Below are 25,192 nucleotides of genomic sequence, written 5' to 3' on the forward strand. Positions count from 1 at the left end.
ATTCTATTAAGGTATCTTTACTAAGTATGACAATTGTGTACTTTTCCCACCACTGAATATACTTATGACAAATCAAAATACCGTACCTGCATTAACAGTTGAAAGAGATGAGAAATAACATGCAGGTTTAATGCTTCATTTAAAAATTCTCCAGCAGGTATAGAGGCCAGGGTTTCACAAACTCGATCCCCCCCCCCCCCCCACATTTTGGTTTTTGCCCTAGCACTTCACAGCTGATCCAAATAATCAAACCTTGATGAATTGGTTATTTGAAATAGCTGTGTAGTGCCAGGACCCCCTGGTATAGACTGTCACGAAGCTCCTTAAAAAGATTTTACTTCTTGTACCTGTGGCTTGAAAAACACCTTTTCTCAGTCACAGGTTGTCCTTACACCTCTTACATCTTAACGTTACACAGACAAGCTCTTTTACCTGTGTATTGGCTTTATGCTCCTAAGCACCTGACTAGCATGACACAGCTCAGCTATTACAGATGCAAATTAAAAATATAAAGCAATTAAACAAACCCTATCTGTAAAAATGTAAACCTGTCCCATTCCCAACCAATTGTCGAGCTCTTCTTCTGCTCTCCTCCTCACCGGCATTTTATTGAAACATGAAATATATTTGTTATCGACTATCCCGGCCCTCAGTTAACACTACCAACTTAGTCCAATGAGGAATTCATTTTGGTGCATCTTTTGACACCGCTCCATATCAGCTGCTTCAAAAGATGCACCGTCAAGCCTGTCCGTTTTCCTGGCCCAGACTTGTTCATGTTGGCTTGTCATACTACAGTATCATCACCATTACCTTTTGCCTGTCTGGGACTATGCACATGTAAAAGGATAGTACTATGCAACTCTTCATGGCTGAATGATTGTCATGGGAAAAAAAGAAATCAGGAATCTGGTTCATCATTTCTTCATTTATTAGTTGTACAATTATGAAAAATAATAATCATAAAAAGACTGGAAGCCCAAGATTATTTACAATCTTTTTCTTTGTTTCTTTAGTGCGGTCGCTCCAAGTTCTTTCTCTGTTTGTTTTCAATCGTTGGGTATCATGATATGTTGAACTTTATAAGACACAGTCCTTTTTCTCTTTACGACAAATGTGGCAAAAAATTACATACATACATATATATATATATAGATATATATATATATATAGATATCTATAAAAGCAAAATCATTCAAGTATCAAAATACAGACTGCTAGAGATTAATTTACAATCCAATATTGTTCTCATAATCAATATCATCAGAATAGTCACATTGTACTACCAATGATCCTTAGTAAATGTGCAAACGCGAAGATGGGACCAGGTTGATGGCTGCAGGTGCTATCAACCAGTTGAAGCCAGTGTACCATATTGAGTGTACCATAACTAGTCAACATACCAACAGAGGTTCATCACTAGCTGCCCACAGAGTACCAGGAGAGATAGCGTATGGGGAGAAAATGCTTGTTACATTATTGTACCTAAAATCTTACATTACTGGTTTTGTGGTTTGACTGGTTCAAAATTCATTCAGAAATAAAGTGAGGGGGAATAAAATGCAATTAGTAGGACTACCTCACAACACCAGCCTGGTCATATAGTATCCAGCATCAGGACAGTTAAAACGTACAAAAAGACAATACATTACTATTATTTTGATCAAATAAAAGCCATTCACCCTGTTTAAATATGATCTGTAGTGTCAGTTTAACAGCTGTCCAAAATTCCTCCCGCACACTATTCCATTATTTATCACAGTTCTGTATGTTATGAATGAGGAAATGAAAATAAGGAAGAGATGCTTTGATGTCGCTGACCTGGTGCTTGGATGGATGGACAGGAGAGAGCCTTGTGAGTGTACTGCTGCATCTCACATGGTAATCATTTTACCCAATTCTTCCCAAATTTGTCTCTCATTTCCCATAGGCATTTCATTGAGATAGTCAGGTAGGATCTCAATTTTCTCTGCTCAAAAATCTATAATTTATGTTGATTACTATCACTGTCAGAGTAAAGAGTAGCTTAGCGTAGCCCCCAGTGGAGACACATTTAAGTGTATGGGGAAGGCCTCTCTGAGGAGGAGTTGTTTGAGGCACCAATCTAGAGGAGGCAACCATCTTCACCTCTCATGGAATGGATAAACAAGTCACAACATGTCTGGCAAAAAAAACACTGGGAACTTGTCCCTCTCGTACCCATAAATAGAATACCCTGTCTGTCTGAACAGCATTCACAGGCCTGTAAAGGATAAACATGTTTAATTTGTACCAAAAACAGATGAGGGATGTTGAAGTTGAGTGCTTCACAATGAAAGAGGGACACGTACCAAACAAACACCCACCTTTGTGAGCTCTAGTTAACTGACCAAGTTTTGACATATTGAGTCCATATTGTTCAGTATATGTAAGTGGACGCAGTGAGGGTGTTGGTTGATTCGGTTTACTGCCTGGGGGCAGTCAGTCACAGTGGTCAAAGGACAGGACAGGGTGGAAGAAGCCAATAGCGGACTTCCTGTCTGTCTGCTACAGAGCTACAGCGCTGACCCCTGGAGCTGAAGAAGTGGAGGATGAGGAGAGGGCCGGGGGCGGCAGAGAGCAGGTAGGGCCTTCCTGGTGTATGCAAGCACGACCCCCAGTGGGTGGAGGGGTGCATGGAAAGTGGGCCTGACCTTTCTCTTGGTTCCAAAAGGGCATCCTGCCCCACAACAAAATACCATTGGTCTGGGCACCCCTGACCTCTCACTCTGGCGGGGTGTCTTGTCATGGTAGTCAGCTACATGGAAGGGAGATACACACCAACACAGCACTGGGGTTAAAATAATGTAAAAACATGACGGAGCCAACTGAAAACTAAACGGAGGAGATATAAAAATTATGGATTTTTCTGGATAATGATCAACTGATGATCAATGTTAGCACTCTGAATATTGACTGATGAAACACAGACAGACATCCATTAATGACAACATGAACATCAAGAAGGCATGAGCTCTGAAAAGGAAAAGGAAAGGAAAGTCCCCCATTCTGCTGGGTTTAAGTTTCAACAGTGGGTTGATTGGGTCTTAACACTATTTGGAATATGGCAATGAGTTAGAATTTTAGATGGATGTGAACAGTGATTTGAACACTTAATGAGCTGAACCTAGCACAGCAACAGTAAGTAATGTACTTTTATTATGTCTATATGTAGAATCAGTGCCTTGCCAACCTAATGCCTTCCTCTTTCAGTCCATTAAGACATGCTTGGATTGTGAACAATGGTATATATTTTTTTTACGTACTTCATCTAACCTCTCCACAGAGATTTAATGAGCTCTCTTCCTCGTCATTAAGGTTACTGGCACTAACCAGCTCTATATTGACTGATGTACCAGCTAGGCTGAGTTATTACCCTAAGACCATCACCCAGGTCAATTACGGGTGGCTAGAGCAGAATTCGCGCATTTCGGCATCTCTTTGGTTCTTACTCTATTAAATGAACAGTCAATTCAATTTCTCTTCATATCATCTTGGATGCACACAATATATCCCCAGCGTCCAAGCATTCACAAAAAGTGCTCATGACACTCCAAATTAGGATTGCACTAGATATTAAATCAAAGTCATCTCAGTCATAAACAGAGAAAGGCATGCTCAAATAGATGTCCCACTCGGCTGTCTGTCTATAACAGTGAGCACCTCTACGTAGGACACTATATTCTGTGTGAGCCTCTGTGTCCTATCCTGCGCACTGTTGTTCCCTAACAAAAGGCCCCATCAATGTTAACTCCATTAGTTCCCAATAGAGATCTCCTATCACAGTGCTGGGCCCTAGCCTCCTTTGGCAGCCTGACACAGAGGGCCAGTTTTTCCAGACAGTTTCCGGTAAACCGACACAAAGAATGTAAATAAGTCTAACAGGATACGCATGTACGTGCCCTTCCCCCTGTTAACCCAAATGGACCAATCCCAGGGGGAATGAGTTTAGAGTTTAGTCCTGTGCAACAAGGTTGTCATCCATCCCCTTGCAGGGAAACAGACAATGTTCCTACTAATGTGTGTAGAGTTAGAACAATGGAAGAGCCGGTCTCTTACAGATTCTTCTAGAAAACAATGTTCATCCAGGTAGTTGATCCTTGGCTGTAGAGAATCATATATTTTTTTCTGAGCACTGGAGTCAGGAGATTATTGTTCAGAAAACAAGGAGGGAAAGTTCTTCAAGAGCATCTCACAGTGGCCGTCGCCTGGTAGAGCAGGAAAAGCACCCAGAGGAGAAAACAAGATTGATGAGTAAAAGGAATGAAAAAGAAAGGAGGGATATATAGAAGGAAAAGGTACTGTAGGTAGAATGGAGATCGCTACCACTGAACAAACTTAATCAGTGACTTGTGGATTTCATTTGCTGTCTTACACACTTCACAGCTACTGTACTGGATCGGTCAGATAATGCCACTGAGCCTATTAGCATTGGTAAATGCAACAAATAACAGCACCATACATTACAAAATTGAAAGCAGGGCTAATGCAGTGCCAATGTGAATGTGAGGAAGCACAGGGTTCATGAGAAAACGAAACAGAGGGAATGATGTGGAAGGATAAGGTCTCATGCTTCTTGGTCACAAAGGCAAGAGGAACTACAGTAAATGCCTGGGGAACGGTTGATGATTGCTTCACAATCATAGAGAAGGTTGGAAGGATTCAGGGCCCAGTAGTTGGCAGGACTAATTCATTAGAGGGAAGCTAGAGGTAAGTGTTCCAGTTAGGAGAGAATCCAGTAGCAGTTAGTCCCCACAGTCAGGGCTGTGGTTGTGGGAAGACAGCACAGTGGCAAGGAGAGCAGAGGGTACATGTGTAGACTAACTGGGGGGGGGGGGGGGGGGGTTGAACTTCTCAGACAGCAGGGTCCAACAGTGGCAGGGGAGAGGAAAGGAGGTGGAGGGAGACAGGAGAGCAGGGGTCAGGCCTGGAGTGGAGACAGGCAGAGTCACATTGAAAGGCACACAGAAGGAGAAGGAGAGGAGGAAAGGTACAGTAGATTAGGAGGTCAGATCCAAGGTAAAAGGTCAGGAGAGGAGAGGTGAGGAGGCAGGTCTACTCAGAATATGGTGGTCTCGTACTTAGTGCTGATGGTCCTCTTGGAGTCCTTGGGAACGGGGTCCACCAGCCACGTGGCACTGCCCTGGGACTGGGAGTCCCCCACCAGCTCCAACGGGTCCACCTGTAGGGGTAGGGGACACAGGGGGGGTCAGACAGGATACAAGTCAGACTTAGGGTGAGAGAGCCAACAAATGAAAAATCGGTGTGCTGAGCTACGTTAGTCATTCTGAGATCATAATTTCCTTTCCCTGAAAGCGTTGTGAAATCAGAGAAATCATCAGAGGAAATGACTCATTGTACTAAGTAAGTGTGATTAAGAAAATATAAACAGCAGAACCACTGAGGGAAAAGCTATAGCACATCATCATCACCAGATCAAAAGTGTGATTACCAACCTGGAATGTTCATACCACTAGGGGGCGCCTAAGGGTCTTACAACTACCAAGGGGTCTAGTAAAGAACACAGCAATCAACAGAGTTGATGGTGTTTCAAAATATCATCTTCTGAAAGAAATAATAATAATGTGATCCCAGGTTAGGAGCCCCGTTGAGACAAAAACAGAGAGAATGAGGTGTGAAGAGGAGAGATAAATGAGTCATGTGGATGGATTGAAGGTGAGGAGAGAAAATGTGAGAACTGTATTGGTTAGGGGGGGGGGCAAAGCGGTAACATTATATAGAAAGGGTAGATGATAGAAGGATGCAGAGAGAGAAAGGATGAGGAGAGGGAGAAAGAGCAGCACCTGGGCGGCAGGGCTGGCAGAATGGTGCAGCGGAAGAAAGGAGGGACGGTGGGTGGGGCAGGTGTGACAGTAACAGCAGGAGTGAGTGTCCAGCTGGGGAGGAGAGTCCTGGGAGAGACAGACAGGACAGCCAGGAAGTGAATGGACAACAAGAGAGAGAGAGATACAGAGCGATACAGAGAGAGAGACAGAGACAGAGGGTAGGGACAGATTCTTACAAGACCCTGGTTAATGGGGGACACGAGATGTTTGTGTGGTTTTAGGTGTGTGTACCGATGAGAGGGATGGGAGTGACGTGCCCATGCTGTGGTGAATCAACCCCCGCTCCCCTACAATAACATCAGTACATAACTGTTTTGTGTGGTTTTAGGTGTGTGTACCGATGAGAGGGATGGGAGTGATGTGCCCATGCTGTGGTGAATCAACCCCCGCTCCGCTACAATAACATCAGTACATAACTGTTTTGTGTGGTTTTCATGCCAAGCAAAAATAACACCATTCCCATTAAAGGCAGGATGAGATTGTGTGTGAACACACATTCTGGTTGTTATATCTAATGAATGTTCCCAGTTGTGTGATTGTAACATTATCATTCAGAAGCAATCCATCGCTTAATGTTTTAATGCTAATGGGGTGTTGCTACTGGCAGATTTTCACAATGTATTCACAATGAGAGAATTGTGTGAGCGTGTGTCGGCAGGTAGCCGAGTGGTTAAGAGCGTGGGGCCAGTTACCGAAAGGTTGCTGGTTTGAATCCCGAGGCGACTAGGTGAAAAATATGCCGATGTGCCCTTGAGCAAGGCACTTAAGCCTAATTGCTCCTGTAAGTTGCCCTGGATAAGAGCGCCTGCTAAATTCATCAAATGTAAATGTTTGCGTATGACAAACTCACCCCTAATTTTCTTACGCTGCCCCGTGGTTTAGGAACGGGCCGGCTGGATTTGGTCTCGATGACCTCTGTCCCAGGTCCTGCTGGGATGACCTGGTGCTGTTTGGTCCTCTGGGCCTGGAGAGCCAGCTGATAGGCCACCTCAAAAGCTTGTCCCAGCGTCAGGATAATCTCATAGGTCAGGTTCTACCAGAGGGGGAGGAGAGAGAATCCTCCTCAGTATTCTATTCCCTCCTCCCGTCTCCCATATCAACCACCCTCAGTAGGGTTGGGGGAAACCAGAAACATCCGGTTCTCAGGGATACAGTATGTTCAACCTAGCTTCCTTTTCCCCTGAAAAACGGATGTGGGGACCCCGCTCGGGTGTTTCTTTTACGCCTGCTATGTTAAGTTACGTGTCAACAGACAGACAGACATGCACTAGTGCTCCTGAATATAATGTTGCTGCATCACTCTACAGCAGACGGAGTCTTAGTCATCATGAAAGTAAACACAGGCATATGGTGCATCTAGAATTCCTAGGTAAGACAAGTCAGGGTTCTAAGTATGGACAGTATTTAAAAGCATACACATTGAGTGGATGAGACAACAAGCCACAATCTCAGCTCAGTGGACAGTCTCCTCCAAAGACCCAGGAGATATGCTCAGTCAGACAATGGCATCGAATACTTTACTCTAAAGTGGATTTGCCTGTACAACTTTGTAAACCGACTTAATTGAATGGCAGAGAAAGCTGTCAGGTAGAGAGGAAGTGTAGCGAGACAGCAAGCGGTTCTCTCTCTGTCGCCTGACTGCAAACACATGCTACTGCAACCCACTGAGGCTGGAGCTGAATCACATTAAAACACTCAGATTCTACATAGTGGAAATGTGCAGCTGAAGGTGAACATGCACTTGGGACCAGAGACAAAAACACTGAGGGGGGTCCATGTGTGTATTTATTTGTACACCCAAAAAGCCCTCCATTTGTTTTGAGAAAGATGGATTTTAATGGCTTCCTCTGATACTCTTTGTCCCTGACACATACAACACCATTGGAAGCTCAACCCAGTCCAGTGAGACACCACCTGATTGGCTCTGTTCAACATATTCTTGTAAAGTTAAGTAACAAAACAACTCCAGCTTGAGAAAAACAGAAGGCTGATTATTAGTCTGTGTCTCCGAGGAACTTTCTCTTTGTTTACTTCCTTTGATCTGATCTGAGATCCGTCCCATTGTGTGGGCTGGTGAAAAATGAGCCTGTGGCGTCCGATAGCAGCCTGGTCAATACTGTTTAAAAGCTCTGATCACATCTCCGGGCTATTACACTCCCCCACCTCACCTCATCTCAGATAGTCATCAGTCTACTGCATTACCCCTGAGGCCACTCAGTTCACAGCCCTATTGAGTACAACACAAGCCACAGGGCCAACAGCAGACCTCTCAGAAAAGTGGGACCTGCCATAGAAAAACAGCCATTGACTTTAATGGGTATGTTATTTCTGTTGGACCAGCCTCTGTAGTAGTTTGTCAGTGACCTTAGATGACCTCTACAGTATTACATGTGAAAAGCTTTAGAGTTACACACAGCCGTGGGTAGGGCTGTGGCGGTCATAACATTTTGTCAGTCAGTGATTGTCAAGAAAATAACTGCCGGTCTCACGGTAATTTACAATTAAATAACAAACACATTTAGCATCTCCTTCCACACACAGCCTACAAGCCACTGATGCAGACCTTTGGAACATCTACATTTTAAAAAGTCTAATACATAAATGGGCTATATGTTTTGATTTTTAAAAGATTCTAAGGCTGCATGATACTACTAATTATGATTTGAAAAAAGGTATGAGCTCTGCTTTGTTCTTTGCACAGGATTCACTGTTTATTGCCTTAAACTGGGCATCATTCACAAGTGATAATATATAATTCACAAGTGATAATATATCATTCACAAGTGATAGGCTAATCTGGTCACCCATCAGACTATTCTTAATTTAATCTGGTCTTTACATATACTAAATAATATACGTGTGAAATTTGGTTTGATTTAGAATGGACAATTATCATGCACCTGTATCGAAACAGGGTCAGCGGGAAAAAAATACATATTATCTATACACTTAAATAGCAAAAGGACAACGCTTTTCCCATGGTTAATTTTCATGCCAGCCTGGTGGGCTATACTCCTGTTGTAAATAGAACCAAATGTGCCTAATATTAGGAAAGTTGAGAAATAAATATAGTAGGCAGGCCTAGCCTATAGAAAGCGGATGGGATCCTCCTCTTTTTAAGAGGCCATCACTCTGTTTTCTCATGCAATTGAATAGCCTATAGAAATGTTGCGCAACATGAGCTCATGGGCTCTCATGAAGTGTTTGATTAAATGTTTGAATACATTTGCATTGATGTCAGAGTGGTTAGAGGGACAATAGAGTGCTGTGAGTAACATGCAGTTAGCAAGTTTGGTAGCCTACTAATGACAATCAGCAGCATCAGAGCTTGGAGAAGCCTAATTACTGTGACTAAACGTTTATGTGGAATTTGACTGCCGTCATGACTCGTGACCGCCAGTGTGGCGGTAATACGATCACCATCACGGGACAATTTTTTCTTGAGCAGATGGTTGGTGGGCCAGAACATATTTCAAACCTTGATTACATATGATCAAATATGCCTCTCTATTTATGCGTGGGAATACTAGGGAACAGATTTCCTAAATTAAAATCACTTTGAGCTGAATTCCTGGTGATTTTACAGTCCTTAATAATGTCCAACATAAAAAAAAATTAAATACCCCCCCCCTCAAAGATTCACTCAGAAAACATGTGTGCCTGCCTATTGGGGAATCCTGGTTTAGACAAATAATCAGTTCTCAGGAGGAACGGCGTGGTGGAGGTTGGCAGTTTAGTGATGGCCACCTAGCAGCATGACTATCGGAAAAAGGCAAGCAAGCGTTGCTGAAGTGTGAAACCTCACAGGTAGATAAGCTGGTCTAGAGAGTAAAGAGAACAGTGATGCTGTGTTGCTGCCAATCAGAATCACATCTCCTCTGAGGATTAAAAAAGGTGGCTGGGAAGGAACCAACATGAGGACAGAGGAGAGGACATCACAGACCATTCTGTATGGACCTGAATCTACAGCTGAAAGATATTTGAATATGTACTGAGCTGTGGTGCGGCAATACATGTCTTAGTTTGGACATATTCTGAAACGAATGCGATAGTATAAACATACAATGAAGTCAAGTCACTGCACGCTGGAGTGATCGGGTTAGAGTGGGATGATTGTGTAGGCATGTATTCTCACCACGTCCACTGTGCTGAACACATGGCAGTAGTGGTGGTTGGTCTGCAGGTCCTTGGTGATGTAGGCAAATGTGCACAGATCCTCTGGGTCCTGGGCCGCACACGAGATGTTCCGGATCTCATGCTCAGCTATGATGTTCTGTATTGGAGGAGTGTCCAACAAGACACTACAATGAGTATACTGTATGTATAGTCACAGAGGCATCAATAAAGATCACATTCACATCTCCATTATGGAAGAACATGTCAATACGTTCTTAATTGCAATGGCGACACAGAAGTTTCTACCCTGTGACCCCTCAAAAAAGGCCTATCTGTCATGTATATGATACACTTAACAGACAGGGGTGACATTTAGTATGAAGGAGGGAGAGGGTGGGGCAGAATCCATGTGATAGGTGTGATGTGATGCTGGGCAGCCTCCTCCTCCCCTGGTGTCAAGTCTGCCTGGCTGGGACAGGTGTGTGTGTGTCTATCTAGTTTTCAGATATCACCGTATGGATCAGGTCCAAGGTGAAAAAGGGGCACCCAGCCAACCAACCTTATTGGCTGCGTCAATGAACTTCACCCCTTTGTATGTGATGGAGAGGACGATGGTGGGGACCTTCCTCATCTGCTCTGTCGACCTCTGGGAGGGGGGGGGGGGGGGGGATTAGTCTGGGTCCTTTCAGCAGAGATAGAGAATGATGTCTCTCTAAACATGAGGAGACTAGAGTAGTAGTTAAAGGCGTGACCTACCCTCATTTTGGCACAGGCGTCCTGGGTGGACTCTGTCCCACGTAGCTCCTTGATGAGCATAGATCCCAGGTACTGGATTTTGAGTGTGAGAAACATTAACATAGTAATACAGAGTGAGAAACCATATATATTAAAGAAAGACATTAGTGAGTTACTGCAGGAAAAGGTGTCACTTACATTGGCTTCATAGTCACAGGACTCAAAAATGAGCTTCTCAGGCTGGTGGTGCCAGTTCTGTACAGGGGTGTAAGGTGCTGCCAGGCTGGGGGGTCGCAGGGTCAGACGGGGCTCCCGATGCCGCTCCTCATACCTCTCATGTGAGCGGTGTCTTCCACTGCGGGGCCGGTGGGGGTCCACATCGTAAGCTGGGTCAGGCCCCTTCCTCCTCCCAGGCTCCCCCAACGGCAGGAGGGGGTCCATGGAACGACCCGCGTAGGAGTCCATGTGACTGATGGGAGAGGAGGTCTGGGATACCAGGTCCTGACACCTGATCTGGGACAGGCGGGGGGGCTTGACAGGAGGTTCCTCATAGGGCCGTTCTGCCAGCGATGCGATGATGCGTTTTCTGTGTCCCAGCAAGGTGATTTTCAGTACCTGGAAGATACAAAACAGTCCTAACCACTGAACAAACTATTTCAAAATGTGCTCTCTCAAAGTAAATTTCAGAGAGACACACTCACGTTGACAATCTCCAGCTCCCACAGGTTCTTGACACAGTCGAGGCTGCGATATCCGCTGGACAGGAAGTTGTGGAGGTACTCCTGCAGGCCCAGGAGGTCCAGCCAGGAGGAGAGAGAGATGCTTCCGTCACAGCCCAGGGCCTTCACCTGCAGGGGGAGACAGTCACACACTGATCACTCCACTCCCTACATAGTCAGGGCTGATGACACTCGCTAGAGCTACTGCATGGGGCCATAGGGGAACTCATTAAAGTCAGGAGTTTGGAGAGACTCACTTTTGGCAGGGATCGAGCTGCATGCAGGATCTTCCTTCGATGTCCTGGGTCAGTGATGCCTATCTCCCTCAGGTCCTGTTCCTCCATCACATTACTGCCCTGTAACAGAGAGGACCGATTGGGTTAAAATGACATCACAGTGACCATACTAACATGACTTCAATGTTGCCGTAACAGGCTTAGCTGTGTAAACTGGACAGGGAATTTGATAACACAATAATTCAATGGAGAGGGTTTTCTCATATTGTCAATAGAAATCTAACACAGCATCTTAGTGTTAAAAGGTTAACCAGACCCAGACAAAGACACACCCACGTGGTTGGTTAGTGAGCTGCCTCCCCAATGCTGCCATTGCAAAAATAAGGGGTCCATTTCTTTGGAGTGTCAAGCACTTCTTCCTTCTCCCATAGAGAGAACATACAGCTGACTACAGCACTGAAATAAACGTCAATACATCCCTCTAGTAAATGTAATTTAAGTGGATGAGAGAGGAAAGGGGAGGGAGGGGGACAAGCACCAGGGAGCATGAGCAAGGGTCAAACCTTGCTCATGCAGGTAGCCTAGTGGTCAGAGCATTGGGCCAGTAACCAAAAGGTTTCTAGTTCGAATCCCCGAACTGACAAGGTAAAAAAAAAATCTGTCGTTCTGCCCCTGAATAAGGCAGTCAACCCACTGTTCCTAGGTGTCATTGTGAATAAGAAATTGTTCTTAACCGACTTTAAATAAAAAAGGTAAAAAACAAAAACATCTACAGTTCCACACAATACCATCTCCAAGGCTGAGACAGCCGGCAGGAACAATGGGTGGCTAATCCTCAGGGAACTTCAGGAGGGGGACAGGGAGGAACAAGGTGGGAAGAGCCTACTGAGAGTCCTACTGAGTCGACAACCGCAGGCAGCACTAAATGACTTTGACCACGAAGGTTAGCCTCCCTCCACCGAGTGTCATTCATCAGGGTCACTCGATGGGTCCTTCCATTGGCCTGACGTGGTCAAATGAAAGAGGAATTACTAGCCATTACTCAAATGACTGACTTGGAAGTTGCTGCTGGCACACACTTAGTAGAAAAGTGTGTAAAGCTCTATGGACCCTGCAACAGTGTTGTGCATGAGCCCTGTCAGTGGGATGGAGGGTCAGGAGCTGACAAGCTGCGTTGCTGCAGGGGCAAAGGGAGTGGGAGGGAGGGGGCATCAGTGTGTGTGTTACACATATATACAGGGGTGAAATGAGTCATGGGGACTGTGGCTCAGCCATGGCAGGGAGGGGATTTTGTGTGTATGTGTGTGTGCACACTTTCTTTTGGCTCTACTGTATTAACCTGAGCATGTGCAGGGATGAAGATCATGACTCAGGTATTTTCCACTGTTAGGATTATATATGTGTTTATGGGAAGAGGGTAGAGAGAGGTAAACAGAGAGGTATTCAGAGAGAGAGATTCACAGAGAGAGAGTGAGAGAGCGCGAGAGAGATAGAGCGAGAGAGATAGAGAGAGCGAGAGAGATACAGAGAGAGCGAGAGAGATAGGAGTGTCAGTGGGCCACAGCAAAATCACAGTCAACTTGAATCATGAGGCATCAAAGCCAAAGGAATGGAGTAATATTAAGAAATACTATAGATCGAAGCAATGTAGTTTGGAAACTTACCAAAAAACAATTAAGCAACAACAAATTCAATCCCTTAGACAACTTCCTGGACAAATGTTCTACTGTAATAGTGAAGGTGTAAACTTGACAGTATAAAATCTTAACAGTATATTTGACCTCTCAGCTTCCCTATCAAATCTAAAAATCTCAAATAGATAACCGAAGAAAATGAACAACAATGACAAATGGTTTGATGAAGAATGCAAAAATCTAAGAAAGAAATTGGACAGGTTTCTCCAACAAAAACATAGAGACCCGGAAAACCTGAGTCTATGCCTTCACTATGCTGAATCACTAAAACAATACAGAAATACACTATGAAAAAAGAAGGAGCAGCACGTCAGAAACCAGCTCAATGTAATTGAAGAATCCATAGACTAACCACTTCTGGGAAAATTGGAAAACACTAAACAAACAACAATACGAAGAATTATCTATCCAAAATGGAGATGTATGGGTAAACCACTTCTCCAATCTTTTTGGCTCTATAACAAAGAACAAACAATAAAAACATACACATGATCAAATACAAATCTTAGAATCAACTATTAAAAACTACCAGAACCCACTGGATTCTCCAATTACCTTGAATGAGCAACATGCCAAAATAAAAACCCTCCAACCCAAAAAGGCCTGTGGTATTGATGGTATCCTCAATGAAATGATTAAATATACAGACAACAAATTCCAATTGGCTATATTAAAACTCTTTAACATCATCCTTAGCTCTTTGGAACCAAGGACTGATCACCTCAATCCACAAAAGTGGAGACAAATTTGACCCCAATAACTACTGTGGGACATGCATCAACAGCAACCTTGGGAAAATCCTATGCATTATCATTAACAGCAGACTCGTACATTTCCTCAGTGAAAACAATGTACTGAGCAAATGGCAAATTGGCTTTTAAACAAATTATTGTACGACAGATCACGTATTCACCCTGCACACCCTAATTGACAAACAAACAAACAAACCAAAACAAAGGCAAAGCCTTCGCATGCTTTGTTGATTTAAAAAAAGCCTTTGACTCAATTTGGCTTGAGGGTCTGCTATACAATTGATGGAAAGTGGTGTGTGGTTAAAATAGGCAAAAAACACACATTTCTTCCCACAGGGCCATGGGGTGAGACAGGGATGCAGCTTTACCCCCACCCTCTTCAACATATATATCAACGAATTAGTGAGGGCACTAGAAAAGTCTGCAGAACCCGGCCTCACCCTACCAGAATCTCAAGTGAAATGTCTACCGTTTGCTGATGATCTGGTGCTTCTGTCACCAACCAAGGAGGGCCTACAGCAGCACCTAGATCTTCTGCACAGATTCTGTCAGACCTGGGCCCTGACAGTAAATCTCAGTAAGACCAAAATAATGGTGTTCCAAAAAAAGGTCCAGTCGCCAGGACCACAAATACAAATTCCATCTAGACACTGTTGCCCTAGAGCACACAAAAAACTATACATACCTTGGCCTAAACATCAGCGCCACAGGTAACTTCCACAAAGCTGTGAACGATCTGAGAGACAAGGCAAGAAGAGCATTCTATGCCATCAAATAGAACATAAAATTTGACATATCAATTAGGATCTGGATAAAAATACTTGAATCAGTTATAGATCACATTGCCCTTTATGGTTGTGATGTCTGGGGTCCGCTCACCAACCAAGAACTCACAAAATGGGACAAACACCAAATTGAGAAACTGCATGCAGAATTCTGCAAAAATATCCTCTGTGTACAACGTAGAACACCAAATAATGCATGCAGAGCAGAATTAGGCCGATACCCGCTAATTATCAAAATCCAGAAAAGAGGCGTTAAATTCTACAACCACTTAAAAGGAAGCGATTCCCAAACCTTCCATAACAAAGCCATCACCTACAGAGAGATGAACCTGGAAAAGAGTCCCCTAAGCAAGCTGGTCCTGGGGCTCTGTTCACAAACACAAACAGACCCCAGAGCCCCAGTACAGCAACACAATTAAACCCAACCAAATCATGAGAAAACAAAAATAAAATTACTTAACACATTGGAAATAATTAACAAAAAAACAGAGCAAACTAGAATACTATTGGGCCCTAAACAGAGAGTAGACAGTGGCAGAATACCTGCCCACTGTGACTGACCCAAACTTAAGGAAAGCTTTGACTATGTACAGACTTAGTGAGCATAGCCTTGCTATTGAGAAAGGCCGCCGTAGGCAGACATGGCTCTCAAGAGAAGACAGGCTATGTGCTCACTGCCCACAAAATGAGGTGGAAACTAAGCTGCACTTCCTAACCTCCTACCCAATGTATGACCATATTAGATTACACAGAGCCACAAAAAATCTGAAAACAAACCCGATTTTGATAAACTCCCATATCTACTGGGTGAAATTCCACAGTGTGCCATCACAGCAGCAATATTTATGACCTGTTGCCACAAGAAAAGGTCAACCAGTGAAGAACAAACACCATTGTAAATACAACCCATATTTATGCTTATTTATTTTCCCATCGTTACGACACTGTATATATACACATAATGACATTCGTAATGTCTTTATTCTTTTGGAACTTGTGTTTATTGTTTATTGTTAATATCACTTTTGTATATCTACTTCACTTGCTTTGGCAATGTAAACACATGTTTCCCATGCCAGTAAAGCCCCTTGAATTGAATTGAGATACAGAGATACAGAGCGAGGTACATAGAGAGAGCAATTCAGAGAGAGATACACAGAGAGAGAGAGAGAGAGAGAGAGAGACTCACAGAGTGTGAGAGATACACAGAGAGAGAGAGAGAGCGTGAGATACAGAGAGAGAGATACAGAGATACAGAGAGATACAGAAAGAGAGATAAAGATACAGAGAGAGAGAGATACAGAGAAAGATACAGAGAGAGAGATACAGAGAGACAGAGAAAGAGAGTGAGAAAGAGAGAGAGAGAAAGAGAGAGAGATACAGAGAGAGAGAGATACAGAGAGAGATACAGAGAGAGAGATACAGAGAAAGATACAGAGAGAGAAAGAGAGAGAGATACAGAGAGAGAGATACAGAGAAAAAGATACAGAGAGAGAGATACAGAGAAAGAGATACAGAGAGAGAGAGATACAGAGAGAGAGAGATACAGAGAGAGAGAGATACAGAGAGATAGAGATACAGAGAGATAGAGAGAGAGAAAGAGAGAGAGATACAGAGAGAGAGATACAGAGAAAGAGATACAGAGAAAGAGATACAGAGAGAGAGATACAGAGAAAGAGATACAGAGAGAGAGATACAGAGAGAGAGATACAGAGAAAGAGATACAGAGAGAGAGATACAGAGAAAGAGATACAGAGAGAGAGAGATACAGAGAGAGAGATACAGAGAAAGAGATACAGAGAGAGAGATACAGAGAAAGAGATACAGAGAGAGAGATACAGAGAAAGAGCGAGAGATACAGAGAGATACAGAGAGATAGAGAGAGAGAAAGAGAGAGAGAGAAAGAGAGAGATACAGTGAGAGAGATACAGAGAAAGAGATACAGAGAGAGAGATACAGAGAAAGAGATACAGAGAGAGAGAGATGAGAAGAGGAAATACAGTAAAACGTTTAGACAACGGCTCATTGTGACTCCTTTATTCCTCTAATAACTCATAGTGGAATGACAGCTCTGGGGACATCTACACTCACACCTTATCTGATCACTTCAGTCATCTCCCCAGCTGATGACTGAACAATACAATGATGAGGGGAATGAAGCCAGAGTACAGCTGCCCACATTTCCTTGGCGTGTTTAGAGTCTGGAGCACAGACGGTACTACTGCTGCTGGTGCAGATGAGACTATAGCCGATCAATGGCTCTTTCTGTGTATGAAATACTAAAAGGAGGAGTAGCTACCATTCACGTCAGCCCCATCTATCCGTCAGCACCAGGATTCAATTACGTTACGCAACAGGTATAACAAAAGACCACTATGGAACACATACTGATACATTTCTACTGCTGGGCTGGGGAGTCAGTGAGAGGTACGAGGCAACATGGTGCAAGGCAATGGTAAATTATACAAATCAGTTTATTTTCAAATCAGGCCATCATATGAGGAACCAAGACGTAAAGGGGAGTTATTCAACAGTGTAATAGCATTCATAATACATTCATAAGGTTGTTTTCTATTGCAGACTATGTTTGGAAGATTTAGTGTGTTTGCAGTGTTAGTGTCAGAGGCTGCCGTCCATGTCGACAGAGTGATTTCCAGGACCAACACAGACACACATAGATCCCTCATCTCTGGCTGTCTGCATCTCTCTGATCCTGACACTCATACTAAACACCTTCTGAGAACCCCCCCACATCTACACCAGTTACCACAGAGACTAGAGAAGGGCCCTTGCCTCAATGTCAAAATAAACTTTAAATGGATTATCTCATTTCTGATGAAAGGCAATTGAGCGGAGGAAATTCTCCAACTGCCTGATATGAGACAAAATGCAACATTCACCCCAACCTATCCCTGCTGCATAAGCGTTCATCGGTCAACCCACCAAGGCCACAAACTGCAAGAGAACGTGTGATAAACAGTCTTAAATCAGACTCCGACGACTGGGAACTCTGGGAGAATCAGACCTCTTCCAGAGCAGGCGTTGCAGAATATAGTGAGAATACATTACATAGAGCTGACTACAGCACCACGGACTGAAGGGGACATGCTCCGTCTGGAATACGACTGCTCCAGACAGTCTTGTGCCATGAGCCTGGGGGACCGAGGCAGTTAGGTGGGTATATGATCCATTAGTCAGGCTATGTTCTGCCAACCGAAGAAAAGAGTGAGTGGTGGGCTCGAGGGGTTGTGTGTGTAGATTGTGAAAATGTTTTGACAAATGGACCTCAATCAAGAAATTCCCTTCCAACTTAATGCTAATCCTTTTTAAATAGCTCAATGCACACAACAATGTAAAAATCAATTAGGCCCTTCCTCCGCTATCCCAGAGTTTACCGGGTGTGGCAGTTAGTCTGTCCTCTCTCTGTCATTTATTCTCACTATATCCCGCCTCCGAAGAATAGGTCATGGAAATATTATTCCCATTAGAGGCTGTGGTGTGTTCATTACGTGACTACTTTGTGCCAAACCAAACAGAAGAGAGAGACTGGACTGTGAGGATCACACAGGCTGGCGTATTAACAGAGGAAGGACAGGCTGCTCCTCTCCTCTGATATTGCTCATTGGCATCATTGTGATGTTTGATTACAAGCCGAGCAGGAGTCGGAGCCTCTTCCCTGGGCAATCATTACCGGTACAGTGCGCCTGCATGCAAATTCTCTGCTGATCTCAGAGACTTCAAGGAAATACATTTTCCCTGGCTGCCTTGATGAACACACACTCTACTGCTGTGAAGTCTCACCAACAGAGCGGGAGCCTCAACGAAGATAAGAGAATGCTAACTCAGTCTCGTTTCTATCACAGTACCGCCTGCCACTAGTAGGATGCTTTTGACGTTAGAGTAGTCATTTATGTACAAGGAAGAGGTGTTCGTTTCTTGAGACAGGCATTACCAGTCCAGTTGACAGCATGCAGAGTACAGATGGATGCTTGCTTGCTTCTTCCACTCGTTCTCTCTCTGGGTCAATATAGATTCAAGTTTCAAGTTTTAATGCCATGTGCACAAGTACAGTGAAATAAATGCCTTTCTTGCCAGCTCCAAACCCAACAATGCAGTAATCAATATCAATGTAGCACTAAAAAAATACCAAGGTAGAAACACAAGAGAAATAAAAATAAAAGGAACATGAGAAAGTAAGAAGCTGTATACAGGGTCAGTTCCAATACCATATTTACAATGTGCAGGGATCCTGGAGTGATAGAGGTAGATATGTATCGGGGTAAGGTGACTACGCAACAGGATATAAGATAAACAGAGTAGCAGCAGATAAATGAAGATTGTACGTGAGTGTGTGTGCGTAGAGTCAGTATAAATGTGTATGTGTGTTATGTGTGTGTTGGAGTGTCAGTGTGCAGAGTCCTGTGAGTGTGCCTAGAGGCCGTGCAAAGATCAAAATAAATACAAGGGTCAACTCAGATAGTCTGTGTAGACATTTTGTTAGCTATTTAGCAGTCTTATGGCTTGGGGATAGAAACTGTTAAGGAGCCCGTTGGTGTCAGACTTGATGCACCGGTACCGCTTTCCGTGTGGCAGCAGAGAGAACAGTCTATGGCTTGGGTGGCTTTAACAATTTTCTGGGCCTTCCTTTCACACCGCCTGATATTGAGGTCCTGGACGGCAGGGAGCTTGGCCCCAGTGATGTACTGGGCTGTCCGCACCACCCTTTGTAGCTCCATGCGATTGAGGGCGGTGCTGTTGCCATACCAAGCAGTGATGCAGCCAGTCAAGATGCTCTCAATGGCGCAGCTGTAGAACCTTTGGAAAATTTGAGAGCTTGTGCCAAACTTTTTCAACCTCCTGAGGGGGAAGAGGTGCTGTCTTGCCTTCTCCACGATCAGCTCCGTGGTCTTACTGATGTTGAGGGAGAGGTTATTGTCCTGGCACCACACTGCCAGGTCATGGACCTCCTCCCTGTAGGCTGTCTCATCATCGCCGATGATCAGGCCTACCACCGTCATGTCATCAGCAAACTTGATTATAGTGTTGGAGTTGTGCGTAGCCACGCAGTTGAAAATGACTGAATATGCCTGCCAGCTGATCTGCGCATGCTCTGAGAATGTGCCCTGGAATACCATCCAGCCCCGCGGCCTTGCGAGTGTTGACCTGATGAAAGACCTTACTCAAGTCGGCCTAAGAGAGCGAGATCACCTGGATTGGTGGTGGCCCTCACGCACGGTATTGTGCTCTAATTGTCGAAGCGTGCATCAAATGTGTTGAGTTCGTTTGGTAGATCACGACTGGGTCTTCCGTTGTAATCCTTAATGGACAGTAGACCCAGCCACATGCGTTGGGCGTCAGAGCCTGTGTAATAGGATTCCAATTTATTCCTATATTTTGCTCATTTGATGACTCTGCGGAGGTCATAGTGGGACTTCTTGTACTTGTTCCGGTCCCCAGCCGTAGCCTCAGGGTGGTCTGCGATGGCCCCATGTGGGGTAGCCCTGTCCTTTAGTTTAGCGCCAATCTGTTTTAATCCAGAGTTTTTGATTGGGAAAGCAGCGAACATTCAATGCAGGGAAAACGTTGCAAATGCATTTCCTTATGATGCCAGTGACGGAGGTGGTTAGCTTGTTGATGTTATCGGCAGAGTCTCGGAACATATTCCAATCAGCGCTAGCAAAGCATAATCTGATTCTGATGATCATTTCTCAACAGAAGCGAGTCACGGGTTCTTGCTGTTTGAGGAAGCAGGAATACGGAGTCATGATCTGATATAGAAACGCATCTCGTAATTTTTTTAAAGGGCTTTCCTTCACTCGTATCCGACCACACAATCACTGTTATCGTATTGATCTGGTGCTGGGAGCAGCTTGAGGGCCAAGGAGACATCACAGTACTCAGACTGCTGGAATAAATTGAGTTTAATTAGGAAACTTCAAGGCCGCTCTGTACAACACACATTAAGACACAACACTGACTCCCCCAAAACCAGGGGTAAAATCTTCAGATGGGTTGTTCTCAGATAGCCATCATTTAATTTCACATGCATTTTTGTGCAGTCAATAGGAATTGAAGATGGGGGGGGGGGGGGGGACTGATTAAAATGTATTTGAATTATTTTCTGACAGCAGACTCTTTGAGCAGCTGAACCTAAAAGCTGTGAGTTGTCAGATAGCTGGAATAGAGGTCTTAATCACACACACACACACAAAAAAATGTGTGTGGAGTCTGTTTTTGTACCCCATTGACAGACATGTGGCAGAGTGACTCAGTGCTGTGAAGGTTTATTAATGAGAAGGGTATATGAGGAGCTTATGCAGCTTTCAAAACCTACTGGTAATGGACCAGGAGATTAGTATAAAGGGGTTCATCTGTCTGGTAAGTACAGTTTTAATTAGTTTTGGCAAGGACCATCATCTTCCTTCCAAATTTGGCAACAGATATAGGCCCAGTACTGTTGGCACGAGCAGATAAATATACACACAAGGTTTAACCGATACAGAGACACGAAGAAAAGCTTGGGCATACACACACTCTCTCCATGCCTCCCTGATGATTTGTGCACATCAGATATTCATAGTGCATAGGGAGGGATGTAGAGTCACTGGTGCTTAGCATCCATGGCACTTGTTGTAGGCCCAGTGCTGCCACATCCTTGGCCCAAAATATTACATTTGCTTCTATGTGTCTCAAGCTGGAAATGCTTGACAGATTACAAACCAGTCCACACACATTTGAAAGACTGTACAGACAGGGGGGGGGGGGGGGGGGGGGTTGGAAAAGTAACATGAGGAAAGTTATTTCCAGGCACAAATTGAGAACTCTTAAAAGGTCACCATTTACTGAAATATCTGACAAGAAGAAATGCTACAAAAAAAGTTACTGCTTTTATCAAAATCCCTCCTACAGAATTGGGCAAAGCAGGTGGTATCTGAGCCTAATAAAAAAGGTAGGAAATTGGCAGTGCCATCCTTTGGAGAGGATTGAGGGAAGGAGGAGGGAGAGAATGAAGGGAGGGGAAGATCAGAGCCATGCAGAAACCCAGAGAAATAAACCAATCAGGAGGTGAGAGAAAATGTAAACAACTCAGCCCTTTAAAATCCCACTGGAGAATGATCTGCAATTCACTGGCATATGCAGAGTATGCTCTCATGATGTAGTAGTTCATTAAAGATAATCATAGCAGGTGCATTTTCATGTAGCGTATCCACTCTGACACAGCTGGTCCATTCAGCCATTAAACCAAAGTGGCAGTATAGACAAGGCCAGGGGCAGGTCAGGACCATAAACCCAGGCCAAGCTGCTCCTGGTCAGGCTGCTGTCTCCAAGGTTGTGTTGAAGCCGAGGCTGACTTTTATCCAAAGTACACCGCAGAGCTGGATAATACATCAGATTGGCGTTAATTAAACACAAAGTCTAGTTAGTGTCTGTTGTACAAGGGCACATCTAAACCACTGAGGGAGGATACAAACAACCAGGGAATAAAAGGAGAGAGAACAAGGGAAGGCAGTCTGTTCTCTCTGTTCTCAGAGACCCACTCGGTAGGCTACAATTGATGACCGCCCGCTAACGGAATTGACTGTAACCATAGCAAACAATCAACATTTCCCATTGACCTTCACTGTCTGGAGAAGAGAGGAAAGACCTGGGGAAACAGAAAGTGCTGCTACTGCATCCCTTTACCAACGCTCTGAGTGTTCAAATTATGCATCATTTGTGGGGAAGGACACATTCAGCACCTGTGACTGTCACTGTAGATATTTTAAGGGGGGAAGTAGCCTCTAAATATTCTCTCACAAGCCCACACAGACAGAAGAACAGAGACACTAACTCTCTTGAGAGGTGAATGTTTCAGGGAAGGTGTGTGTGTGTGTGTGTGTGTAGGATAGAGAGTTAAGCCTAGGTGAGGAGGGACATCTTCATTCTGACACAACATGGCTCTTTAATTTACAGCTCCCGGCCCAACGGCCTACTCTTCTGCCTGGCCAGCAGGGACCTCCATCCTCTCCTCCATCAATCATTACTGAAGCTGCTAAAAACCATCATGGCTGGAAAACAACAACACAGCACACCAGGGGCTGGATAACCCTTGTCAGCCTGGCAACACCACAACAACACCAACCCACCAGTTACTGACATACAGTTCAATTATGGTGAGGCAGCAGCTGGTACTCAGGCAGTCAAAGAATGTGAGACTGTGGAAGTGTTGGCTGAGCAGCTGTAAGGTGAGAGTTAGGCACAATGGGGCTCTCAACAGTAATAATGGCATCAAACACATAACTGCTGACAGCTGCGTGATAACACAGGTTGTGTTGGACTTGTGAACAGGCTGAATAGGTTTGTGTGTACTGTGCAGCTTTCCGTTTGGCACAGAGCCTAGATACCTCTTGAGTGTTAAGCCTTTCCTTGTCCCCCTCGCTCAACCCTGACTCGGGTTGCAAAGCTACCGATAATTTACCAAAGTTACAGAAATGTTCTGTAATTTTGGTAATTAACAGAAAATCTATGGCAATCTATCATAACTTTGGTAAAGTATACTTGAATAACTTTAAAAAAAAAAGATATATTCATATATAGTATTCATTGTTTATATGTGTCCATATTGTCCATGAATTTCTAGTAGATAAACCATATGGTTCATTAGAATATAGCCTAATTAATGAAAAAATATTTTCTATTAACTCTGCAACTCTTCCAACTATTGACTTATTTCGCAACTACCCCCAGTTGGATGCCAAAACATTGACAACAAATACATATTGACATAGTGAAATAAATAAAGTGTGTATAAAAAATAATGGTATTCACTGATTTGATGGTTTATATTTAGGATAACGTCTTACCGCTTTGTCAATATATGGTATCCTTAAAATCATGTTATTTAATTATTTCAAATATTTTACTTGTGATAAGGCCACACAGTGGGCTAGAGATAATTACAGACACCTGTGATAATCTCAAGTACCCAAAAGGGCCACTTGATGTCTTGTGAAAGATTACATAAAATCCTTGAAAGATATCAAGATCCTGGTAGTTTACTGGTAATGTTTCCAGTAATACACCCGCTGGTAGTTTACTGGTAAAGTTTCCAGTAATACACCCGCTGGTAGTTTACTGGCAAAGTTTCCAGTAATATACCCTCTGGTAGTTTACTGGTAATGTTTCCAGTAATACACCCTCTGGTAGTTTACTGGTAATGTTTCCAGTAATACACCCTCTGGTAGTTTACTGGTAAAGTTTCCAGTAATACACCCTCTGGTAGTTTACTGGTAATGTTTCCAGTAATACACCCTCTGGTAGTTTACTGGTAATGCTTCCAGTAATACACCCTATGGTAGTTTACTGGTAAAGTTTCCAGTAATACACCCTCTGGTAGTTTACTGGTAAAGTTTCCAGTAATACACCCTCTGGTAGTTTTACTGGTAATGTTTCCAGTAATATACCCTCTGGTAGTTTACTGGTAATGTTTCCAGTAATACACCCTCTGGTAGTTTATTGGTAATGTTTCCAGTAATACACCCTCTGGTAGTTTACTGGTAATGTTTCCAGTAATACACCCTCTGGTAGTTTACTGGTTATGTTTCCAGTAATACACCCTCTGGTAGTTTACTGGTAAAGTTTCCAGTAATACACCCTCTGGTAGTTTTACTGGTAATGTTTCCAGTAATATACCCTCTGGTAGTTTACTGGTAATGTTTCCAGTAATACACCCGCTGGTAGTTTACTGGTAAAGTTTCCAGTAATACACCCTCTGGTAGTTTACTGGTAAAGTTTCCAGTAATATACCTTTGAAACCCTAACTGCTCCATCTGCACTGCTGTGGTGTGCTCTTGGCTGCGGCTCTTTATTAATCACGGCACTGTCCTTGGAAATATTTAACAGTCATTTATTCACAGCAGTTGTGACTGACTGTCAGTGTGTGTGTGTGTTAGAAATAGTGTGTGTGAGAGAGAGAGAGGGAGCCTAGGGGGTTCCACTGGTATTTTCATCTTTAAATGCTTTCGTTAATTTCGTTTACAGAGTAATTTAGTAAACAGGAACATCACACTAAGGGGATTCGATGTCAATGTCACCAACCACGAGAACATCATCTAATCAGACAGCCACTGAGAGGAGGGGACCCAATAAATCAACCTCCAAGCATCAAACCAACCAACTGCTTCAGTCCTGTCAGAAGGGCAATGCTAAAAGGTGACCTTTCCAATGAGATGATGCATGCCTCAACACTGTACAGCACATGTAATCTGAGCAGGGAATTTGATTAACTGTGTTAAATTATCCAATGAAGAAA

The 25,192-nt window shown here is 43.8% G+C and overlaps 1 protein-coding gene across 32 annotated transcripts in view; it reads right to left on the bottom strand.

Moving 5' to 3' along the window:
• Positions 1 to 913: 913 nt before the first annotated feature.
• LOC110531211 (ankyrin repeat and SAM domain-containing protein 1A) overlaps positions 914 to 25,192 on the bottom strand; it is a 108,980-nt gene continuing 84,701 nt past the window's right edge. For 16 of the 32 annotated variants that reach the window (XM_090184823.1, XM_090184819.1, XM_090184822.1 and 13 more), the window contains 8 exons: positions 11,692 to 11,790; positions 11,417 to 11,563; positions 10,914 to 11,330; positions 10,737 to 10,808; positions 10,540 to 10,626; positions 10,000 to 10,137; positions 6,715 to 6,897; positions 4,931 to 5,200 (listed from right to left, as the gene is read on the bottom strand). In XM_090184823.1, the coding sequence (XP_090040949.1) occupies positions 5,078 to 5,200; positions 6,715 to 6,897; positions 10,000 to 10,137; positions 10,540 to 10,626; positions 10,737 to 10,808; positions 10,914 to 11,330; positions 11,417 to 11,563; positions 11,692 to 11,790 (1,266 nt within the window). In that variant the 3' untranslated portion in view covers positions 4,931 to 5,077. Of the gene's footprint in view, positions 4,227 to 4,783; positions 5,201 to 5,822; positions 5,931 to 6,714; positions 6,898 to 9,999; positions 10,138 to 10,539; positions 10,627 to 10,736; positions 10,809 to 10,913; positions 11,331 to 11,416; positions 11,564 to 11,691; positions 11,791 to 25,192 lie in introns of those variants that run through there. The other 16 variants (XM_090184827.1, XM_090184821.1, XM_090184826.1 and 13 more) reach the window with 4 other exon arrangements.

Source organism: Oncorhynchus mykiss, chromosome 9 (assembly GCF_057628025.1).
Source record: "Oncorhynchus mykiss isolate SJ-2025 chromosome 9, ASM5762802v1, whole genome shotgun sequence".
In the NCBI taxonomy this organism is placed as follows: domain Eukaryota; kingdom Metazoa; phylum Chordata; class Actinopteri; order Salmoniformes; family Salmonidae; genus Oncorhynchus; species Oncorhynchus mykiss.